The sequence below is a fragment of the Notolabrus celidotus genome, chromosome 11 (genome assembly GCF_009762535.1).
Source record: "Notolabrus celidotus isolate fNotCel1 chromosome 11, fNotCel1.pri, whole genome shotgun sequence".
Classification (NCBI taxonomy): Eukaryota; Metazoa; Chordata; class Actinopteri; order Labriformes; family Labridae; genus Notolabrus; species Notolabrus celidotus.
The window spans coordinates 24,576,445-24,600,805 of NC_048282.1; the positions used below are offsets into that span (position 1 = coordinate 24,576,445).

Consider the following 24,361-nt stretch of genomic DNA (forward strand, 5'->3'; position numbering starts at 1 on the left):
TAAAAAAAAATGTTGCACATTCTAAACAGTTGTAAATCTTTAGCCATACATGAGGTAGTCCCAGGGAATGGGAGTGTCAGTCACAGGTCTTTCAATCAGTCTGTTAAAGTCTTTTGTGCAAAACAACAACTAATAGATGTTTTTCGTTAAGTTTTATGGAGACATTCATGGTTGCCAGCTGATATATTCTAATGGCTTTAGTGAACCACTGACATTAGGGCTGGGCAATATGGCCTAGGAGTAAAATCCCCACATTTTTGGGGTTTTTCTCCTGAAAAAAGAAAACTACAAATGACTAACAACAAGTTTTGATTTAATTTTTATCAATAAAATTTGACAAAGGCAAACTGAATTTCCCCTTAAAGGTACAGTGTGCAGTACATAGTGACAGAACAGGCTTGGTAGGAATGCGAAACAATATTCATTTTACTGATATTCCTTTTTTGATGGTAAAAACTTGACAAATGGAGTATCATACTTATCATGAATCACAGGAACTTATTTTCATTAAAGGCCACTGTTGTGTCAAGGGAAGAGTGGGCAAGGAAGCGTTTCAGTCTAAAATCTGACTGTTAAGACATTTCTAAAGATTCCTATGTCCACACAGTGTACATAAAAAAAGTGCGAACTGTAAACTTTTCTTTAAAAGTGTATTATGTAGTTTCGCTAACATTGAATTCAAACACAATATAATTTTGTGGAGGAGGTCACGGAGAAAATCTAGATTTTCTTTTTTTCAATTGCCTGCAACCAAAAATGTGATTAAACGATTAAATCGATTCATCGTACAGCCCTAACTGACATTACCACTAGCAACACCAGCAGGTGGACGTTTTCATAAAAACAGTGAAGTATCACAACATCTATTTGATGGATTGGCTAAAATGTTATCTGGACATTCATGATTCCCAGAGGATGTACCCTACTGACTGAGGTGATCCTCTTGTCAGTTTCTTTAAGAACACCAGAAGGCTATGTTTTCACAACTACAGTGAAATATCACAACCATTACTTGATAGATTGGCTTAAATTCTGTACAGACATTCATAGTCCCCAGAAGATGTATTCCAGTTTAGCGACCCTCTGAAGTTTACAACAGGTTGAAGTTTTCTTATATTTAATGAAATATCACAAGATCTATTTAATAGACTGGCTGAAAATGTTGCCTGAACATTCATGGTTCCCAGAGGATGTATTCATGGTTCCCAGAGGATGTATTCCAATGTCCTATAGTGGCCCTCTAACCTTTCCCTAACAACAACGGCAGCAGGCTGAAGTATACTTATATACAGTGAAATATCACAAGACCAATATTACAGATTGGCTCAGAACATTCATGATTCCAAGATGATAAATCCAAATGGTTGATAGGAGAGCTGGCATAAGGAGACGGAGGTTTATGGAGAGGAGATAGATATCCTCTCTCATCATGGGCAACGTGAGATCTCTGGCTTATAAGATGGACAGGGTAACAGGTCTAGCCAGGAGTCAAAAGGAGTTTCGGGAATATAGCATGTTGTGCTTTACGGAAACGTGGCTGCATATGGATAGACTGGGACAGCACAGAGAGTGCTGTGGTCCTCCGACCATGTTGTCTGCGCAGGGAGATCTCACATGTCATACTGGTAGCTGTTTACATCCCCCCTCTGCCAACCGGATTACAGCGTCTAACGTTCTCAACGCTGCCATAGCCAGACTCCAGACAGACCATCAGAGTGCCCTCTTCCTGATCTTCAACCATGCATTTATTTTCTCCACAGCTTATTTTGTTTTCTGTACATACTTTTATTATCATTATTTTCATTGTATTGTATTTATATCTTATTAATTACTTATTCTATTAATATTATTTGATATTCTTAATTATTGTGTATAGGAGCAACTTTAATTACTGAATTTACCCCCGGGATAAATAACGTATTTCTGATTTCTGATGATTTTTGACTGTTCTTCAAGAGAGAATATGATGTTGACATTCCTGGTTTAATGTGAAATATACACATTATGCAAATATACAAAACTTTAACACTTAGTGGTACAATTGACATAAAAGGTCAATAGCATCAACAGCACTTTACGATTTATATCTTATCCACATACAAACTCATACTGACGCAAGGCGCTGTTTGGAGCAACTTGGGTTCTATCATCTTTCCAATAAGACATCTCATCATGTGCACAAGAGTGGCTGGGGGTTGAATTTACAGCTCTGATAAATGGAGCACCCATTCTTCTGTCAGAGCCACACTTCCCTTAGTAATATCTTACACAGTAAATGCAAAAAATAATAATTTTATCAAGTCACATTAATACAGGTTTTCTCTGGTTTGTTTTGCTAAAAAAAAAACTCACTCAGCTGTTTTGAGCTGTGGGAGCTTATTGGCACAATTCATCATAACCAAAACAGATTATGTACGGCAAGGTAAAATAAATGGATTGGAAATAATCACCTGTAGGATGGCTGAGATTGACACATAAACACTAAACCTCCCCTCAGTGTAACAAAGAAGCCTCATGTCATACAGCAAAGGGCTCAAACAGATTGTGTGGTAATTGGTCCTGGAGAAAGGAAAATCCCTGAGAGAAACTAGACTGTAGAACTCTTAAAGCCCCTCAAGTCCAGCTCTTTCCTGCTCTATACATATTGAACAGTGGAGACAGGGTCTAAGAAGATTATCACAATGGGATGAAGAGGCCGTAAGAGCATTTGTAGCTTCGTTGTTGTGGGAGTGTTAGGATCGCACAGTGAAAGTTGTTACAGCACTCTCAAGCCTTTAAACTGCTTGACCTTAAAAGCTCTGTTTATGAAAGAAAAAGCTGTGAAAGATGATGGGAATGAAAAAAAGCAAATACATTGCACAAATAGAAAAACATGTATGAAGCCTGCATTAGCATCATAGATGAGATGAGAGGGAATAAAAAAAACATGTTGTCAGGAAGAGATGAGGTGTCATCAGGTGAACGCCTGGAGCAAAATTGTTATTGTCCAACTTCCACTCAAAATGTAAAAATCCTTGGTGCACCTTCCCCATTCACCACAGGATTATTTTGTGTGTCTTTGTGTGTGCGCTGAGAGGGACTGAAGCATCGAAATGACATGAAGAGTTATTTGGGCCGTAATGAAGCTGCTTAATGAAATCAGTGCCCTTGAAAGTTCTTCATCAATTTTAGCTCCCTTGCTCACTCGCCTGCGCTCGCACCATTGCAGCCTGTCAGCTAATCCAGGCGCGCAGCACAATATTAATTAAACACAGCGTTTCCTGAAGTACTTAAGTGAAGCGCTATCATTGATAATGAGCAGGTTTAAAGGAGTCACATCCCACCAAAATTACTTTTTAAACCGGCCTTATTAAGCAGAAAATGAGGCCCAAATCAGCCTACAAGCTCCTCATTAAAAGCCACTGATCCTTGGCCAGGCGCATGTTCCAATGGTTTTAATTAGGCTAGCACGAGATCGTCGGCGACAGGAAGCACCATTAATCTTGTCTTTTCATTTGGAAAGGGGGATACAGCATGTTGCAGACTCAATTGCCAAAATAGGATAAAAATTAGGAAATCAAGTGGCATCCTGTGAATTGTTCTGAGTTTTTGTAGAATCAATCTAAAAGAATTGGATATAACCAGTTTAACGCCTATAACCTTTAACAGCACTTTGTCATTACAAGCCAGTCCTGCTAAGTGCATCATTAGCTACACACACACACAAAGAGGATGATCTGTGTCTTCATTTTCTCTGTGTGTGTTTATGAGTTGCTCCTGCAGTAGACGATGGTCCCGGCCCTGCCTGTCACACCTTCTCCGCATGGAGGATTATGGATGGCCAATTACATCGCTTTTGTCATTAATTAATGAGGATAACGAGCTCCCCCTGCTCCCCACAAAACCACGGTGCTCCTCAGCTGGTACTGAACAAGGAGACGGGTGCTGGGCCATGTGTGTGCGTGTGTGTGTGTGAAAGACAGTGAGTTAGGAAGAGAGACAGAGAGTAGCCTAGTTTTCAGTGAAGGAGTGTGTACTAAGGGCTGAACACAGCGATGATAGTTGACCTCAGGGCTTTGCATGTAGACTTGTCCAGTGAGTTGAGGTGTGTTTGCGTGTGTCTGTCTCTGTGTGTGTGTGTGTTTGTTCACCACCAGTCCTGAATCTGTGGTGGCCATTACAGAGATTAGGCAGTGCTACAATAACGGATGCCCCCGTTTGTCAGCTCGGATCTTCAGTCAAGACAACAAGCTAAAAGCGAAAGAGTGAGAGTGATGGAGCAGTGTTAGAAAAAGGGGGGAGGGAGGAACATGGAGGCGTGTTAGGAGGAGAAGAAGGATTTTATAAAGTGGATGGAAAGTCTTGCAGCAAAACTGGGACGGCATGAGATATATCTCCAGTGAGGCTGCTTACAAAAAGCACCTATGAGAGATGATGAGCCACAGAATCACTGAATAAGACGTCTTGTTCAACAACAGCTCCGGCTGTTGTCATCCAGCTCTGCCTCTCCCTCCTCCACCTCCACTTCCTCCCACCAGGCCCAATTTGGCCCTTACAACACTGTCTGGGTCCACCATGCGTGGTGTCAGGTGCCTTGTGGCGATAGGCAAAACGCTTTGCCTGACTGCCACATTTCGAGGCTTTGCGGCCATATGAGCACAAAAAAAACACACACAGACATACAAGTAGACATCCCCCTTCTCCCTTTTTCACCCCCCCTGTTTTAGACGTCTGATTAACGAAAGAAAAAGGCCCCGGCCCATCCTGCTGCACTTGCAGCAACGTCGCCCCGAATCACATGGCTCCTCGGAACCAACTGACTCACCCGCTCATCGCTTCCGACAAGGCGGGGCTGGGAGGGACGAGGGAGTGTGATGTCATGGTGGATCTAGGAAGTTAGGGGTCCATAGGGGATTGGTGCTTACAGTGCAACCAACGGCACATAAACACTGAGGCACCAGCACCTTTTTTTCTCACTGCACTTTTTTTTTAGCTTTCTTTCTACCTCCACACACATCAACAAAACACACACTCACTTGTTTAAATGTAAGGTTTTCCTCACCTCATCACCCATTTTCATGTGTCTCGAAACTGCCTGTGACAACCAAATCTTGTCTTCCACTTGGCCTCTTAAGACAAACCGAGCTTCTGTTAGCAAATTCTAATAATATAAAACAGATCTAATGTTTTTTTTAAACCCCCTCTGTCCCCCACTGTAAGCATAATCAAAGTTGAAGCATGCTCATTTTCCTCCCAGGCCCCTGTTGTTAGCTACAGTCTGTGTGCAGGCCTGTGTGTGTATGTGAGCTAGAGTACTACAATGTGCAACAGACACATAGAAAGAACTTAATTAGAGAAAACAGCGCTGTCACATGCATTAGGCAGAGGTACGCACTTAAGGGCATATGGTTTTAGTACTATACCATCGGGTTGGAAGAAAAGCACACAAACATACCTCAAAGCTCCGAGCCATGCTAATGAAATCACTCCCTTTCTATCCAGCTGAGAGCAAACACAAATGTTTACAGACATCACACAGTCTGTCCGTACTGCTGCACCACACTGGGCTGTCGGGAGAGTCATAGTGCCATGGCTGCAGTAAAAAAAAAACTGTCAGGAAGCAATAGATAAGTTTAAGCAGTAAGAGGTCAATTTGTTTAACTTCTATGACAATCATTTCATATCATCTTACCAAGACTGGATTTGAATCTAGGGGTGATAATGTAACATTTCAAGCCTTCCATTCTCAGTGTAAAGGCATTGTGCTGCTTAAATATAGATAAGAAATATATAGATAGAAGCATTTCCTATTTTTCTCATTAGCAATAAACTACTTGTGTTGGAACCATAAGAAGAGGCTGGCCGTCAACTGATCGCAAAAGACAATTTTGGTAATTGACTCAGTTTAAAAAAAAATTGTAACAGGGAGAAGTTGTAATAGATGAGGACAAAAAGAAAGCACAGTTACTCACATTTACTGATGTCCGAATAAGTGTGTGCGCTACATTGTAATGTCAGAAACCAATTGTACTGCTTATAATTGCAACAAAAACAGTAAGAGGTTGAAAGCAACATTATCTTACAACTGTCTAAAGTACATGGATTTTTATAATTCTAATTTTAAATAAGTTAAAAAAATGCAATGTGATTTGAACATGTAGTTATTATTGGTTATTTTATTATTTTAATGCAAACTAAAATAGCATAGTACTATGTAATAATTCAGTTAAATGCAGTGTTAAAATTGTGTCTGTCAGGAGCAGACAGTGGTGCTGTTTGTCAAAATGGGGCTGGCTACAACAAGTCAATCACATGACACAAATATTTGTATTAAATAATTTAGGTTTAGTATAATTGTTTCTGTATTACATGCTTTTATAAAGTTGTAAATTGAATACATTTTGGAATATTGCAGCCTCCAAGTTTTTCAGACACGCTCAGTTGTGTTGTGTTTTCGTGTTTTATACCCTGACACACACGGCAGACTTTGTGCGGGGGCATGCCCAGGGCATACTGAGGCATTGAATTGTTTGCCATGTTTCTTCCAAAAGGATTGTTTGTTCAGTTCTAAGTGCAGCGCTATAACTCATCCTCTTTATATTTGTTTACTGTATATTTACTGTGTGTTTTATCTATCTTATACAATGTAAACCAACTTTCTGACTAGTTTTATACATCAAAACACCAAACTGGCATAAATTGTGTATTTATTCAAATCAAAACGAGAGAATATCATTTCCTATTTAAATTGAAGAACCATCAAACAACTCAACAAGTTTCACAGAATAACACACATTGATTCTTGAGGGATATTGTTTTAGTATTCTCCAGAGGTCAAACTCAAAAAGGAAAAAAAAAAACAAGCAATCAAAATGTAACTAACACATTCCTTAACCTCAAACATATCTGTTGCAGAGAAAGAAGAAGACCATTAGTGGTTTAAGGTACACAGCATCAGCTGCTGGTAGACTAAAGAGCCAGAAAACACAAACATTTGACCAGCAAAATTATAAACGGGTCCTAATGTAAAGATAAAGCTTACATGCAAAGTGACACTGCCACCATGCACACTGATGGCCATTAAGATGATAGGGTGATGTACTATAACATACAGTCCAGCAGCTCAACATCAGAGGTCTATTGGGAGAGGGAGAGTGACCATCCAGCCGTCCGTGAAAAAAGGCAACCATCTCATTTATGGCAATTAGGCTGTACGGGGACTGATGGAGCGCAGGGCCCCGAAGTCCTCACATCATCGGCAGCATTTGTCACATTTCATCCCTGCTGCCCTGAATGTCTCATGGGGCCTCAGACAAGACGTGTCATCAGAGGGCCAATTTAAGATGCCATGGGTGGCCTGTTGTTGTGACAAGAAGCTAAATTGTGGGAGAGAGAGAGCACGGTAGATCACTTAGTCACTCTGTGGCTGGCAGAAATAGACCGGTCTGATGTGAATGAATTGTAATCTGAAGAGTTTATGTTTTGTAGAAGAGGCAGAGAGAGCACCTGTTGGTTTAAATAGTTCACAAGGATGGTGTTAATCACTTTGACAGTCTACTTTGGGGACAGGCTTTGATAAAGGCTTAAAAACTTAAGTACTTACATACCTGTTTGTCAAATCAATGTCACAGCAGCATAGCTCAAGTGAGAAATTTCCCTTGTTTTGTGTAGTTTTAAGGTGAAAAAGAGAGTAGCTGTAAAGATGTATTACTGTTTAGTGGATATGTTTGGATTTACAATTTAAAAATACAAGATATATTTATAGCTGTATTTGTGATGATGAAAAATATAATTAATTAGCAACAAAGTCAGTGTAACAGTCCAGATGTAGAGCTAATAAAGGTAAAGCAAGAAAATATCGGTCTACAGTTAAGGAGGTGAGTGTCAGAAAATAATCAAACTTACAGATATTTTCAGGAATATATATATATCACCACCCTATGTGCACTTCAAAATCAAATTAATTTTCCAAATCTCTCCGCTCACAGGACAAAACCTGCAAACACAACTGTCCCTGTAATGCTCTCTGAATTAAGTGGAGCAGTGAGACAGGAGTTGAAATCGTGTTAATAGCTGTCCAGAGTCTAAGAGCCCGCCAAGGAAGCCTGCAATCACCCAAATCTCCACAGACAGGTCCTGGGTGCCCCGGGCGGCTCTTGCGCCCTTCCCCTCAGCGCCACCGACCCTGCTGCGTGCCAAACAGGCCCCACCAGCCCCTGAAAGCGCGTCCAGAGCCGGCTCTGCATGTCAGGGGCTTCTCATGCAAGGAAACTAAGTTGCCAACTCATTTTTTGGAGGGTGAACTATATGGGAATTATTTTAGCACCGTGACAGGCATTCCGAGGCACGATTTGACTTTAATTGTTCACGGCTGATAAAAATAATACAAAATTAATACAAAAAAACGGTTCAATTTCACACCCTTTTTATCACAACTTTTTACGTTCTATAATAACAGTTATTAACTTTTCTGTGAATGTTACAAAATTAAATATAAGCAAAAATAAAATGTCTCTAAATCATTTTATAATGTATATCGTAGGCTTTATAAAAGTGCGCGTTACTTCAAGTTGTTCCATAAATGTTGCAGAATGTGTGCGTAATGTTTAATGCTATGCCACGCTTGTTGAAATGAAGCAAACCGGGTCCAAGCATAGATATGTGTTTTAATTATAAAGACATATAAACAATATATGAAATCCATGTTGCAACACAACCAGAACGCTTCTTCAATGATTCAATGTATAGGCTGTAAGTTATATAACTGTTAGTATAGCCGGAGTTTCCACAGTTGTACAATACAATCATGTGAGATGTGCAGTAACTTAAATCAAAATAATCAGAATAATTAAAAACTTTCCAACAAATGTGTAAATCGTTAGCCTAAATAACTCAGCCAAACATACCATTTTTCCCACACAGCATCGGTACAAATAAGTAAAGGGGGATACTTTCATAGTCTAATCTGAATGTCGAGATTAGGTCGCATTACTTGGCATTTCTACTTTTCATATTGTTGAATGTTGCATAGATTACAAATGAGAGCTGATGACTAAAACTGATCATTCGGACATGGCCTGTAGAGCAAGGGCGGCAAAGTGACTTATCAGAAGGCCGTAACTGTTTCTTCTCAATGGAACTTTTGTTTAATCTGGAGGACACATTGCAGTTGAATTACTTAACCTTACTTTAAGTGTATGCATCATACTAAACTTGTTCTTATTTCCACAGAATTATTTTAAAAGAACTAGAGTTGGGGGAGAGAGAGAGATAGAGAGAGAGAGACACAGAGAAAGAGAGAGAGAGAGACCGTCATGGGTGCATTAAAGGTTCAAAAGTTCAGGAAAGAAAAAGAAACCGGATCAAGGCTTGTCGTTACAGTGTTTGAAGAGAGTCGACGGTGTCCCGGAGAAGGTGCTGCACTTTTCGGCGCAGGTGGCGAGCGCAGAGCCCGAGAACGGGTAGACGGCAGCCTGTCCAAAGGGCGCCAGAGCGGTGGGGATGGGTGAGGTCATGTTCTGTCCCTGGTTCAGATACGCCACCAGCCGCCTCATCTCCTCCAGAGCCTGAGCCTGCATGAGGATATAGTTCTTGGCCAGGAGGAGAGTGGCTATTTTGGAGAGTTTTCTCACCGAGGGGCTGTGGGCGTAAGGGATAACGGCGCGCAGGCCGTCCAGCGCGTCGTTTAGGTCGTGCATCCTCCTCCTCTCCCGGGCGTTGATGCTGAGCCTCAGGGAGCGCTGCTCCTTGGACTTTTTAGTGAGGGGCCCCCCGGGCTTGTCGTCCCCAAACGATGACCCCCTCTTCCGGGACTCTAGCGAGTCAAAGCCGTCGTCGTCGTCGCTCGTGTGCTCTCCGCCGCTCTCGTTGGACTTCGTGGTCTGCCCAGAAAGGAAGTCGGTGGCTGGTGTTAGTGGGAACCGGCCGGGACTTCCAGGACCATGGCCAGCGCCGAACCCGAAGGCTGATTGGCCGTAGCGCTGCGTCAGGTCGAGGAGCGCGTCGTTGCTGATGGACTTGAGCAGGTTCTCTTCGCTGACATTCATTTTCTCTTCCAGGGAAACTCTACTTTTCCGTTTTTCCTCTCTGTCCTATCTTTTGTTTGGAAAACTGTAGCTGGTACTCACGTAGTTCTCTCCAAGAGTTGCTGTTTTCTAGGAGTTCCTCTTTCCCCTCACTCGTTTCCTCTGTGAGCGAAGTGACTCTTGAAGAAGGAGGCTGTGAGTCTGAAGCCGAGCTACTACATGCATTCACCTCCTCTGTACTCTGCGCTCCCCCCTTGTTGCGTACATAGCCCACGTTCAACAGCACTTGTCTAATTGCGCTCGCTGAGATGCGGAGCGTTCGTGTTCCCCCCTCACACGGTCGGTTTCTCCTCTTGCGCGTGTTTCTTGCCCTCCCTCGCCTTGGGCAGATTGTGACTCGCGCTCTGCCCTGCTCGCAAGTTAGTAGGAGCACGAGGCCCGCTGGGGATTATCAGCCCGTCCAATCAGGGGGGCGTTTTAATTAACTCGGGAAGAGCGCAAGTCTGCTCCCACTTTCCATCATAATGTGATAATTGCAGCGCAAACTGACACTCGGCCGTGCTGCGGCTACTATCCATTGTTGAATTTGTACCACATTCAAAAAAAATTTAAACAACAAGTTCACACGTTTGATGTTTAGATAGCTTTGAAGGAGAAGAAGGCTACTCTGTGTTTTCTTTTCAAATTCATGAAGAGCTCAATGCAAATATCAGTGTATAGCTGTATTAGACAGGAATGTAAAGAACTCACCTGTCATTAGAAGAAGTCTGCCTATTACAAAAAAAAGCCCATGTGGTGAGTTAAGACAGCAGAAGGACTACTGTGAGGTCTGGTTCTGCTCTTTCTGATCCAAACTACTTTTTTTTTTCCTTTGGATTACTGTGGCAGACAGAGACACACGATGACAGTGACAGACTTCCTGGGTGTGTGTTAGGTTGTGATTTCAGTTGTGTTGCTCTGAACAGGTCCGAGAAAAGGTCATAGACAAGGTGCTCCTGAACGCCACTTACCTACACAATTTGGAAGAGTCAGCATGGTACCTATACTCTGCGTGTAGACAAAGCCAATCACCTGTACAGGTAACTTATAACATAGCAATAATGTTAAGTCATATTCAATAAGCCCTATTTCCTGCATTTATTACATTTTAGATGATAAGACGCCTTGGCTACATTTATATTAATGCCATAGGGATTAACTGTGTTCAGATAACAATCAGCTAACTCACTGGTAAATAAAACCATATCCAGTTGGTTAATGAATCAGTTACAGTTTTCATAAGAATCTACTTCAGGATCAAGAGGATTATCTGCCAAGCAGGTAATGTGAAAACAAATCATTTCCTGCAGATAAAAGGTCTCCTTAGGCTCCAAAACAGGTGTCCAAATGTAGAACTTTATACTGAAGGAGAGATTGCCACCCAGTGTCTAGTATGCAGAGTTACATTGTGAACAAGTCTGATGTGGGATGCACCACTAATCTCACTTTCCATTTCCCAGACTCATGAGGACATTTTAGGGGATGGTGCCCTCTAGTGGAGCAAGAGACCAGATAACTGTAATAACTCAGACCAGCATACCAATATGACCTGGTGATCATTAGTTTGTCATTTGAGGTCATTTGTATGATGTGTTAATGTCCCCATCCATCCAACAAATATGTTGAGGGTATTGACATTCAGGTTAAGAAATTGACAATTGCTGTGCAGAATACTTTATTTGCAATATATATAAATATAAGAACATAATATATAAATATATTATTTATAAAGAAAACGATAGAGAAATGGTTATAAAAGTGTCATGATATTAAAGGTATCACTCTACAGATAAGATTTATAAATATAATATTGGTGGTCATGTACAGTTTATGCATGTATGTTTACATACAGCCAGTCATCTGCTATCTTACATTTCATTCAAAGCAGAGTTTATTTATGTGTCTGTTTGGGATTGTGTGAATATCTCAGCAGGTGTTCACCAAGTCTTTTTTTGACCATTTTAGTTCGTTATGATTATGCTCATGATCAAGATCATGCTTTTAACCTTTTCCACCAGTATATGTTTTTCATACTGCCTTGGCAACCCATTAAAGTCATTAGGGACCTTTGTTAAAACTGATATATGTAACTAATTGCTCTTTAACTGCTAATGATGTAACTGTTAAATATTCATTTCGGATTGAAAGTGAATGTTTCTTGAAAAGCTAAACAGAGGTGGTTCTAAATCCAGATGTGAAATTATCCTACTTGTCAGAGAGTGAATTTCTCCACACACCTCCTTTTAGCCTTTTAACCTTCCCAGTGTACTGCTCTGTAAATCTGACTTACAGTGACATTACTAAATTCTCTACGCCTGAAGTGAAAATTGTGTTAGCAGACATGTATACTGTTAAAAAAAATATTTAAATTCATTGTATTATATGCTGTATTTACTAGAGAATGAGGGAATGGCTGAGAAAGTTAATAAAAATGAATGCATTTGTGAAGGATAGATCAATAAAAAAAAAAAGAAAACATGTTGGAGAGAAGAAGTGTTTGAATTCATAGTATGAAAACATCTGATATGATGCAGAAGCACAAACACTCAAGTCAAGTGTCCATGAAGGATATGCTTGAGAATAACCTTGAACAAAATGAATTAAAACAGACTTATTAAAAATAACTTGTATTACAAGAAATTAAAAAGTAGGCATTGAATAAACAATGCTTAAGAGAGACAGAAGTGTTCATGCTGAAAGGTCATAAAGAACCTATTGTTGATCAACCCACCAGGCTGTTCTTCAATTATAATTCAGTTATGAGTAAGCCCTGACATTGACATGGCAGTGATCTTAGAAGACTGAATCAGATGTTCTGCATCAAAAAACAAATCCTCTTTGAGAAATTAGTCTCTGTGAGCGAAGTGACTCTTGAAGAAGGAGGCTGAGTCTGGAGCCAAGATTCTTCATGCATTCACCTCCTCTGTACTCTGCGCTCCCCCCTTGTTGCGTAAATAGCCCACCTTCAACAGCACTTGTCTAATTGCACTCGCTGAGATGTGGAGCGCTCGTGTTCCCCCCTCACATGGTCGGTTAAATGGCTACATTTATATTAATGCCACAGAGATTAAAAAGTGTTCAGATAGCAATCAGCTAACTCACTGGTATATAAAACCATATCCAGTCAGTTAATGAATAAGTTGCAGTTTCATAAGAGTCAACTTCAGGATCAAGAGGATTATCTGCCAAGCAGGTTATGTGAAAACAAATCATTTTCTGCAGATAAAAGGTCTCCTGAGGCTCCAAAACAGGTGTCCAAATGTAGAACTTTATACTGAAGGAGAGGTTGCCACCCAGTGTCTAGAATGAGGCGTTACATTGTGAACAAGTCTGATGTGGGACGCACCACTGATCTCACTTTCCATTTCCCAGGCTCATGAGGACATTTTAGGGGATGGTGCCCTCTAGTGCAGTTGTTCTCAAAGAGGGGTCCGCTAACCATAACGTGGGGGTCCGTGAAATAATTTGAATACATTTCTAATAAATTATAAAATTGTGCTGTGTCATTACAAAACAGCATATACACCATTGTTATGATACCATTTGGTTGCTCGAAGGGATATGTGAGTCTTGCTACTGTTAATTTTCTGAAAGCATTTAAGATCAATTACTTGAAAAGTATAAATGCTGTAATGTTGATGTTATATACAGTGTTTTTATGAGAACCCTTATAATGCCCAATTTTGTGCATTTATTCTGTTATAACACCATTCTTACCCTAACCCTAGAGTTAGGTTTAGGGTAAGGATTAGGGTTAGGGTTAGGCTTAGGGTTATGGTTAGGGTTATGATTAGGGTTAGGGTTTGGGTTAGGGTTTGGGTTAGGGTTAGGATTAGGGTTAGGGTTAGGATTAGGGTTAGGTTTATGATTAGGGTTTTGATTAGGGTTAGGGTTAGGGTTAGGATTAGGGTCTGGGTTAGGGTTAGGATTAGGGTTAGGGTTCTGATAAGGTTTAGGGTTAGGGTTCTGATTAGGGTTAGGACCAGGGATTAGGGTTAGGGTTAGGATTAGGGTTAGGGTTAGGGTTATGATTAGGGTTAGGGTTAGGATTAGGAATAGGGTTAGGGTTAGGGTTAGGATTAGGGTTAGGGTTAGGGCTCTGATTAGGGTTAGGGTTAGAGTTATTTAGGGTTAGGGTTATGATTAGGGTTAGGATTAGGAATAGGGTTAGGGTTAGGGTTAGGGTTAGGATTAGGGTTAGGGTTAGGGCTCTGATTAGGGTTAGGGTTAGAGTTATTTAGGGTTAGGACTAGGATTAGGGTTAGGGTTATGATTAGGGTTAGGGCTCTGATTAGGATTGGGGTTAGGGTTAGGGTTATGATTAGGGTTAGGATTAGGAATAGGGTTATGGTTAGGGTTAAGATTAGGGTTAGGGTTAGGGCTCTGATTAGGGTTAGGGTTATTTAGGGTTAGGACTAGGATTAGGGTTAGGGTTATGATTAGGGTTAGGGCTCTGATTAGGATTGGGGTTAGGGTTAGGGTTATGATTAGGGTTAGGATTAGGATAAGGGTTAGAGTTATGATTAGGGTTAGGGCTCTGATTCGGATTAGGGATAGGGTTAGGGTTAGGGTTAGGGCTCTGATTAGGATTAGGGATAGGGTTAGGGTTAGGGTTATGATTAGGGTTAGGATTAGGATTAGGATTAGGATTAGGGTTAGGATTAGGGTTAGGGTTAGGGTTATGATTAGGGTTAGGGTTAGGATTAGGATTAGGATTGTGATTAGGGTTAGGATTAGGGTTAGGGTTATGATTAGGGTTAGGACTCTGATTAGGGTTAGGGCTAGGATTAGGGTTAGGGTTAGGGTAATGATTAGGGTTAGGATTAGGGTTAGGGTTAGGGTTATGATTAGGGTTAGGGTTAGGGCTCTGTTTAGGGTTAGGGTTATGAGTAGGGTTCTGATTAGGGTTAGGATTAGGTTTAGGATTAGGGTTAGGGTTAGGATTAGGGTTAGGGTTAGGGTTCTGATTAGGGTTAGGACTAGGGTTAGGGTTAGTGTTCTGATTAGGTTAGGGTCAGGGTTAGGATTAGGATTGTGATTAGGGTTAGGATTAGGGTTAGGGTTATGATTAGGGTTAGGGCTCTGATTAGGGTTAGGGCTAGGATTAGGGTTAGGGTAATGATTAGGGTTAGGGTTAGGGTTAGGGTTAGGGCTCTGATTAGGGTTAGGGTTAGGGCTCTGATTAGGGTTAGGGTTATGATTAGGGTTTTGATTAGGGTTAGGATTAGGTTTAGGATTAGGGTTAGGGTTAAGATTAGGGTTAGGGTTAGGGTTCTGATTAGGGTTAGGGTTATGATTAGGGTTCTGATTAGGGTTAGGACTAGGGTTAGGGTTAGTGTTCTGATTAGGTTAGGGTCAGTGATATGATTAGGGTTAGGGGTTAGGGTTAAGGTTAGGGTTAGGATTAAGGTTAAGGTTGGGGTTAGGGTTAGAACCAGAACTTAACTTAGGCAAACGGTACCAGAACCGAACTCAAGCAAACAGAACAAGAATCAACTCAAGTAAACTGAACCAGAACCAAACCGAACCAGAACCACACCGAACCAAACCAAACCAGAACCGAACCAGAACCGAACCAGAACAGAACAAAACTCAAGCAAACAGAAACAGAACAAACTCTAGCAAACAGAACCAGAAACAGAACCAAACACAAGCAAACAGAGCCAGAACCAACTCAACCAAACCGAACCAGAACCAACTCAAGTAAACGAACCAGAACCAAACCGAACCAAACCGAACCAGAACCAAATCGAACCAGAACCGAACCAAAACCAGAACCGAACCAAAACCAGAACCGAACCAAAACCAGAACCGAACCTAAACCAGAACCGAACCAGAACCGAACTCAAGCAAACAGAACCAGAACGAAACTAAAGCAAACAGAACCAGAACCAGAACCAAACTCAAGCAAACAGAACCAGAACCAACTCAAGCAAACAGAACCATAACCAACTCTAGCAAACAGAACCAGAACCAGAACCAAACACAAGCAAACAGAACCAGAACCAACTCAAGTAAACCAAACCAGAACCAAACCAGAACCAAACCAAACTGGAACCAAATCGAACCAGAACCGAACCAGAACTGAACCAGAACCGAACCAGAACCGAACCGAACCAGAACCAGAACCAGAACCGAACTCAAGCAAACAGAAACAGAACCAAACTCAAGCAAACAGAAACAGAACCAGAACCAAATTCAAGAAAACAGACCCAGAACCAAGTCAAGCAAACAGAACCAGAACCAATTCTAGCAGACAGAACCAGAACCAGAACCAAACTCAAGCAAACAGAACCAGAACCAAATCAAGCAAACAGAACCAGAACCAATTCTAGCAGACAGAACCAGAACCAGAACCAAACTCAAGCAAACAGAACCAGAACCAACTCAAGCAAACAGAACCAGAACCAATTCTAGCAAACAGAACCAGAACCAGAACCAATTAAAGCAAACATAACCAGAAACACACTCAAGCAAGCAGAACCAGAGCCAACTTTAAGCAAACAGAACCAGAACCAACTCAAGCAAACATTGTTAATGTCCTCAGGTTGGCATTGAGAAAAATCAGATGCCTCAGCTTGGATGGGCTGATCCGATTTCTCCACTCAGTGAGAATTTACCCTGTCTTTGAGAAAAACCCTAACCCTCTCAGAAGGAACAGATGTAGCCATGATACACAGCCTCCCCATCACCTGTATCCTATATCCTCACATGTGATTGGCCGCATGGCCGCCATCCTGACTAATCAAAACAAAGTTCTGCTGTGAGCAGATCTGGGGCTGAACACTGTGAGAGCTAAGCAGCGAAAGGAAAAAACTGGGAGCCGGCTCTCTCTCGATGCGAGCCGGCTCTTCTGATTCATTATAAAGCATCAGATCTCAGAGCCGCAGCTTTTGATCATGACACATCACTAGTGTGCTTAATCTGTGTTACAATTATGAGGACAATTTTCTCACCTGTAAGGGGTCCTTGGCTCCAAAAAGTTTGAGAACCACTGCTCTAGTGGAGCAAGAGACCAGATAACTGTAATAACTCAGACCAGTATACCAATATGACCTGGGGATCATTAGTTTGTCATTTGAGGTCATTTGTATGATGTGTTAATGTCCCCATCCATTGAAATCAAATATGTTGAGGGTATTGACATTCACGTAAATAATTGGCAATTGATGTGCAGAATACTTTCTGTGCAATATATAGAGGAAAAGAATATATAAATATATTATTTATAATGAAAACTATAAAGACAATAAATATAATAGTGGCATGTATCTCAAAGGTATAACTCTTCAGATAAGATTTATGAATATTATATTGGTGGTCATGTACAGTTCATGCATGTATGTTTACATACAGCCAGTCATCTGCTATCTTACATTTCATTCAAAGCAGAGTTTATTTATGTGTCTGTTTGGGATTGTGTGAATACCTCAGCAGGTGTTCACTGACTCTTTTTTTTTACCATTTTAGTTCGTTATGCTCATGATCAAGATCATGCTTTTAACCTTCTCCACCTTTACATGCTTTTCATACTGCCTTGACAACCCATTAAAGTCATTAGGGACCTTTATTAAAACTGATATATGTAACTAATTGCTCTTTAACTGCTAATGATGTAACTGTTAAATATTCATTTGGGATTGAAAGTGAATGTTTCTTGAAATGCTAAACAGAGGTGGTTCTAAATTCAGATGTGAAATTATCCTACTTGTCAGAGAGTGAATTTCTCCACACACCTCCTTTTAGCCTTTTAACCTTCCCAGTGTACTGCTCTGTAAATCTGACTTACAGTGACATTGTTACATTTTCTACACGAGAACTGAAAATTGTTTATTGACATATATATCATGGTAAAAATATTATTTAAATTCATTTTATTATGTACTGTATGTACTAGACAAAAGGGGAATAGCTGAGAAAGTTATTAAAAATGAATGCATTTGTGAAGGAGTGGTCAATCAGAAAAAAGTGTTTATGCTGAAAGGTCATATCAAGAATCTATTATTGATCAACCCACCAGGCTGTTCTTCAATTATAATTCAGTTATGAATAAGCCCTGACATTGACATGGCGTTTATGTCTTCTGACAAGGACCATTGCAAGAAGGGTCATTCTCCAATTCTTTATTAGAAAGCTACAGATGTTACAAATCACATTTAACATGCTCCTTTTTCAATGCTTCAGTTAGACTTAACAGTATGACAGTGAGCTAGCACAAAACCAAGAAACTGAAACTGAAGAAGCTTAGTAAAATTCAGCCATGATTGATTTTAATATTTACATCAATGAGTTACTGCAACCTGCCATAATGTTTTCAACGAAAAGGCCAAGTACGCCCCGGCAAACAGTTGAGCAAAAAACAATACCACAGAGCACTGAGACTCATCTTTTACAGCAACTTGGACGGGAGGAGTGTCCCAACTGTGTGGCTTGTCAACAGGGGTCCCTCAAGGGTCAATGCTTGGTCCCTTTGACCTTTCAGTACAACCCACCTCACTGCAATCATCCAATCCCATGGGTTTTCATTCCATTCTTATGCAGATGATACCCAGCTATTCATGTAATTTCTGCCAGATGACACATCTGACATCTCGGATGTCAGATGTGTTATCTGGCCGATATCTCTAAATGGATGAGGGAACGCCACCTTCAGCTTAAGTTGTCTAAGGCTGAGCTTCTTGTCATTCTAGCCAGTCCCTCCATACAACCACGAATCAATGCCATGTATAACATCAGGAAACTCATGACCAAGCATGCAACACAGCTTCTGGTACAGGCTCTCTTTCAAATCATGCTTTTCAAATTCAATATAATTATTCAATTTCAGTTTCTAGTGGAACAAATCTCAGCCCATACTATCCCAGCTCCTTACTGGCAGGCCTTCCTGCAAGCACATTCAAACCTCTGCTGATAACCCAGAATGCAGCAGCTGCATGGTCTTCAATCGGCCTAACACAACACTCTGTTAGAGCAGTTGTTGCATATTTCTCTCCACTGGCTTCCATTGCTGCTCAAATCAAATTCAAAATCCTGCTGCTTGCTTACAAAACAACAACAAAAACTCCTGCCTACCTGGAATCCCTCATCCAGGCAACCAATGAAAAGCAACTGGTACTCTCTTATTAACATGGCCCGAAGTCACTAACCAGATTGTTCTCCTTTGTTGTCCCCCATTGGTGGAATTAATTAATCAACTCCATTCGATCCATATGGTCCCTTTCTTCGTTTAAGTAAAAGCTTAAGACCCAGCTCTTTCATGAACACCTACGCACTTAGCTAGACTTCTCCTCTGTAGCACCCAGCGATGGAATTAGTTACCAAACTATGTGATCAACTGAGTCACCTTCTACATCTGAGAAAGTTACAGACCCCGCTCTTTGTGAACACAATCAGAACATAATGATATTGATGACTTGAGATGATGTGTACGACAAAGACACTGATGATGATGATGTTGAGGTTAATTAGGAATCTGAATGATGATTAATGTTGTTGCTGTTGCTGTGGGTGATGATAACATTGCCTGTGGTACTGCATGCCAGCACCTGTGTCCAATTGAGCTTGAAGCAGTTTGTGGCACTCACTCTTCTTGTTGTGGAACAGTGTACTTGTTCCCTCCTGTCTACATCCTTGCTTGTGATGTGCGTTCTCTCAGATGTAGGTTGCTTTGGACAAAAGTATCTGTTCAGTGAAATTGCAACATAGTAATAGAAGCATTACACAGCCTTTATTTCCAATACTGTGACATCAACAAGTCAGTATTTTTAAGGATATCCCGATCCCAACAATGATGTGCCTGACATAAGGGAAAAATACATTTTCTTTTGGGAAAATATTGTCTTAATGCCAATATGCTTAAAAAGTGAAACCTGCAGACAGTTCTTTTTGTCATTTGATGATATTCTATGTAACAGGCACATGAAGTGCAATACTTTGGCCAGCAGGTGGCAGAAAAGCCCATGAGTTTGCAAATATACTTGTAAAACAAATGACCAACACACTTAATGTATATCAGTCGATGAAATAATTTGTTACTGTTGTTTTGTATTGCCATGTTCATTATATATCATTATTACTCGGCTTTCTTACTGATCTTCCAGTTGTGTAAGAAGCTTGATTCTGATTGTTCAAAACTCCTTATGTACTTATGAACTTTCACCAACATGAGCAACACCAGAGACAAACTGATCACACGTAATGTCAAATCAATCCGCGGAAAAGAGTTCAGACACATTTAGCTTCTGCTTGTTGACACCACAGACCGTAAGGTGAGGGGAAACCATTCGGTTAGCATCATATTGGTAAGCAATGTGGCTAAAACATTAGCTTTGGTTAGCATTCTAAATCAGCAGGCTACGGATGTTTACATATTGGATCCAATTTTAGCAACAAGCAGAGCAGGTGAGAGAAACTTTACGTTACTGGTCTCTACAAAGAAACTTAAACCATGAGCGGTGGTGATGGCAGCAGCAGGGTTTAAAGTTGTGGCATTTGTTTATTTTTAAAGGTGTGTGAATCGCAGAGCTCAGAGAAGAAGGAGAGCTGAATGAGGACAGTTTCATATTAAATCCACCGCAACAGGCAGATAAGAATCCATCACCATGGAACAATCACTGACGTGGAATCACTGGGACTATTTTTAAAAACTGTGTACATAAATCACTTCAACCCTCCTGTTATGTCCGTTTCTCTGGAACAGCAATAATGGTCCTGGGTCAATTTGACCCGCGGCATGTTCAATTATCCAAAACTGTCAGAAGCCCCAAAAATCCCAATACACATTTTTTTAATCTCATTATTAACTCCATTACTAACTATTTAAATCCATATTTAGTTCATTGGTGTTCTTTAATTCTCAGACCATGTTTCAATGAGGAGAACTCACTCGTTTTTCATTCAAATTAATGTTGAAACTTTTTTTAATGTACATTGGAAAGCCCTAAATATAAATACAATAGTTTGACATGACATGGATTTTTGTTTATTTTATTTTACATTTTGAATTTTTTATGTAGTGATGTTGATAAATTAACACAACACCTCCTCTGTCACATGCTGCCCAGATTTTTATGCTGCATTTAGCTGGTTTGGAAGGCATATATTGCCTAAAATAGACTTTAAAAGGGGTGAATTTGACCCGCTACATAACAGGAGGGTTAAATTAATAAAATAATATTTTAATCAATGTTTTTGGACAATGTGTTTGTGTTTTAAGTTAGTAGCCGGGTAATAAGTGGAATAATGTATGGTTAGCAGGTTGGAAAAAGAATCCCGACATGGTGAGACAAGACCCCTATATAATGAACATGGCCATATATTCAGTGTTGGTCATTTGTTTTAGGTACTTTATCCCTTACTTTATATTTTGATTGAATACTATGTTGTTCATTTTACAAGGGCACAATAACCAAAGGTATTCGTCAAACAAGAGCATACAAGAGAAAAGCTTCAATGTCTGAGAGTCTGTTAAAAATAAGTTGAATCATGTAAACTATTGATCTCTAGTTAAAAAAAAGCAGTGCAGGTGATAATGGTTCAGTTTTAGTCCTGAGTCCTCTGGGATCACATCCTCTAGTGTTCATGTGTCAGCACTGCACTGAGTCGTCACCTTTTTTTCCTGGAGGAGCGAGCACTAAAAGCCTCTGATTCACAGAGAAATGGAAGAAGAGCAATAGTGTCAACACACCAACTAATAAAGCATGATGCTTTTAAAGCCTGTGCTGCAGCTCTATGTCACCATGGCAACTGCACTGTTCAGTCGCCTGTACAATGGTGGCATACAGCATTCAGCTGTGAGTGTGTGGCTGTTTTTGAAACCGCCTACTATACTAGCAGTACGTACTGATTTGGCCAAAATCCAGTATGTAGTATGCAGTATGTGAAATAGAGCAAAATCTGCAGTATGCTAAAACTCCCCGGATGTTGACTGATCAGGGACATTTCTCAGTATGCATCAGACCAGTCTCCCTCGCATATTGGTTCCCACAATGCACAGCGCTCGTTCTTTTTTTTTTTTTCTCCTTTTTTTTTAAAGGGGTCCCCTCTGTTTTTAGATGCTGTGAAAATTATTAAATTACACATAAACACTTCTTAACTTCTTAAATCATTAGTGAATGCTAAAGAAGCAGTTTCTCTATCAGCTTGGCTGTTGTTTACTTCCGCTTTCCAAAACCGTAAATCCAGTGACAACTGGCCCAGCATCCTGCAGACCAGACCCAATAGAGCTGTCATACTACATACTAAATTCAAATGCATGTAGGCAGTACCTACTACATTCATAGGTAGTATGTAGCAGGCCGTTTCTGAAAACAGCCTGTGTATGTGTGCTGAGAGGAAATCTGGCATTGCAGTGACAGAGGAGGACCACCATGGGGCAGACAAGTATTTGGTATTGCAGAGAATGTGGTGGGGTAGTCAGATTTGACAGGAACAATGCATGTGTAGCAGGAACACATGCGTGTGCGTGTGTGTGTGTGTGTGTGTGTGTGTGTGTGTGTGTGTGTGTGTGTGTGTGTGTGTGTGTGTGTGTGTGTGTAACTCTATGCTTCCAAACATGTCATTATACACATACATTTGCTTTGTTGAAATTACAAGGTTAAGTGTTAACTTGCTGTTTGTTCTGTGGATGCAGTGAAATGAGAAGAGTTTATGAAAGGCCTTTATTATTGTTAATATTTTGGGCTCAACAGTGTTCAAAATGAGAGTTATTCTCTTTAGGCTAACTCTTATATCCTCATTTTTAGACCTTGTCGTTGTCTCTCTCTCACACACACACACAGTCTCATGCACACACACACACATCAAAGCGCTGCTCTGGGTAAAGATGGAACAGGCTCCTTTGATCTCTCCCTGCCGGCTCTGATTAATGTGTGGATTTACAGTGCAGACCTACAGGGACCTGGCAGCCATGACAGCCCCTCTGCTGCACTGGAATCTAGTTTTTCCTGGCAGCCAATCACAGCCCTTTATCTAATTCATTGCTCCAATCATGATGCTTTTCACACAGGCACTCACAAAACAACAAAACAAACCCTAGCCGTGGACTCATCCAACCTTAAGTGGCCAACAGAAAGTCTGAAATCCCACCACTGTCATAAATCACAAGACAGCATTCATTCTTCCTGTCCAATCAGAGACTTCACAAAGTCCCCCCCAATCAAAAACCTTTGCTTCATCTTGCAAGAGACTCAAAAGTTACATGAGATAGATGTAGATGGGGGAAGTAGATGTTTAATTCATCCGGTTTTGGCAGTTGCTTCCAATGATGGGAACAGTGTTGGTGTTTGGTGGGAGGTTTGCTGTCGAAGGAGCAAATGTTCAAAAAAAAAAAAAAAAATTCATCAAGCATCAAAGTAAGTGTTTGCACAGCACACATTACACAATGTACTTTGTGCATTGCACCCACACTTCATCACAAGCCAAGCTGAAATCAGTCAACAATGTACACACTCTATTCTCTTTTAACTCTAACATCCTTCTCTACTCCATGTTTCCCCTCGATTCATATCTTTAGCTCTCCATTTTGTTCCCCCTCACTGCAGTGCTATGCAGATTTTTCACAGGGTGGAGGTATGGTAGAGATAGGCGGGGTAACATGAATAATTGTTGAAGATATTTTTACTCTGACCCACTTTGGAGTTGCTTTGGCCCCCCTTAAAGGTGCAGCAGCCCTCCGCTGTCTTAAGTCAACTGAAGATTTTTAAATGAACAGCACAAGTGCATGAATTTAATTCACTGCTTAGGTGTGCGGTCTCAAATGCCGAATGATTTTTGAAAGATAAAAAATATCTTTTTACTTGGCTGTGTTAAATACTTGATTCTGATTGGTCAAAACCCTTCAACAACAGTAATTCATTCTGAATGGCAAAGACGATGCTCGGGACAACCTGATCTCACATGTCAAATCAATCTGCTGAATTGTACCGCATACTGTTTATGATTCACCCTCTCCCTGATAACAGTGTGGCAAAGATTTTTTTTCTGATAGCACTGCTTAACAATGTGGAGGATATTTCTGGTAATTTATTTGGAGAACACAAAACTTTGTACTGATAGTTAATTGCTGACCAGTTACCAGCAGGGACAATAAAATGAGAAGTGTGAAACCGGAGCAGAAACTATCTAGAGATGTTAAAACACACAAGGAGCTTTGTGTAAGTGATGTAAACCAAATTAAAGAGAACAGACACTACACAACCTCAAACCACAACACAGTATGGGCTTTGATAGAGTTACAGGACTGGTAGAGTGAAAAGAAAATGCCTTCAAAAATCTATTAAGAAAATGTCAATGTTTTGACTTAACTAATTCAAACTGCT

General features: G+C 40.6%; 1 protein-coding gene and 1 long non-coding RNA gene across 3 annotated transcripts in view; both read right to left on the reverse strand.

The window, feature by feature from the left end:
• Positions 1-24,361, reverse strand: part of LOC117821310 — a 59,557-nt gene that overhangs the window by 20,877 nt on the left and 14,319 nt on the right. The window lies entirely within an intron of this gene.
• Positions 8,626-10,455, reverse strand: bhlhe23 (basic helix-loop-helix family, member e23). The gene has a single exon (XM_034695501.1). It carries the CDS (start codon positions 10,023-10,025, stop codon positions 9,342-9,344), a length of 684 nt encoding a protein of 227 aa, XP_034551392.1. The 5' UTR covers positions 10,026-10,455; the 3' UTR covers positions 8,626-9,341.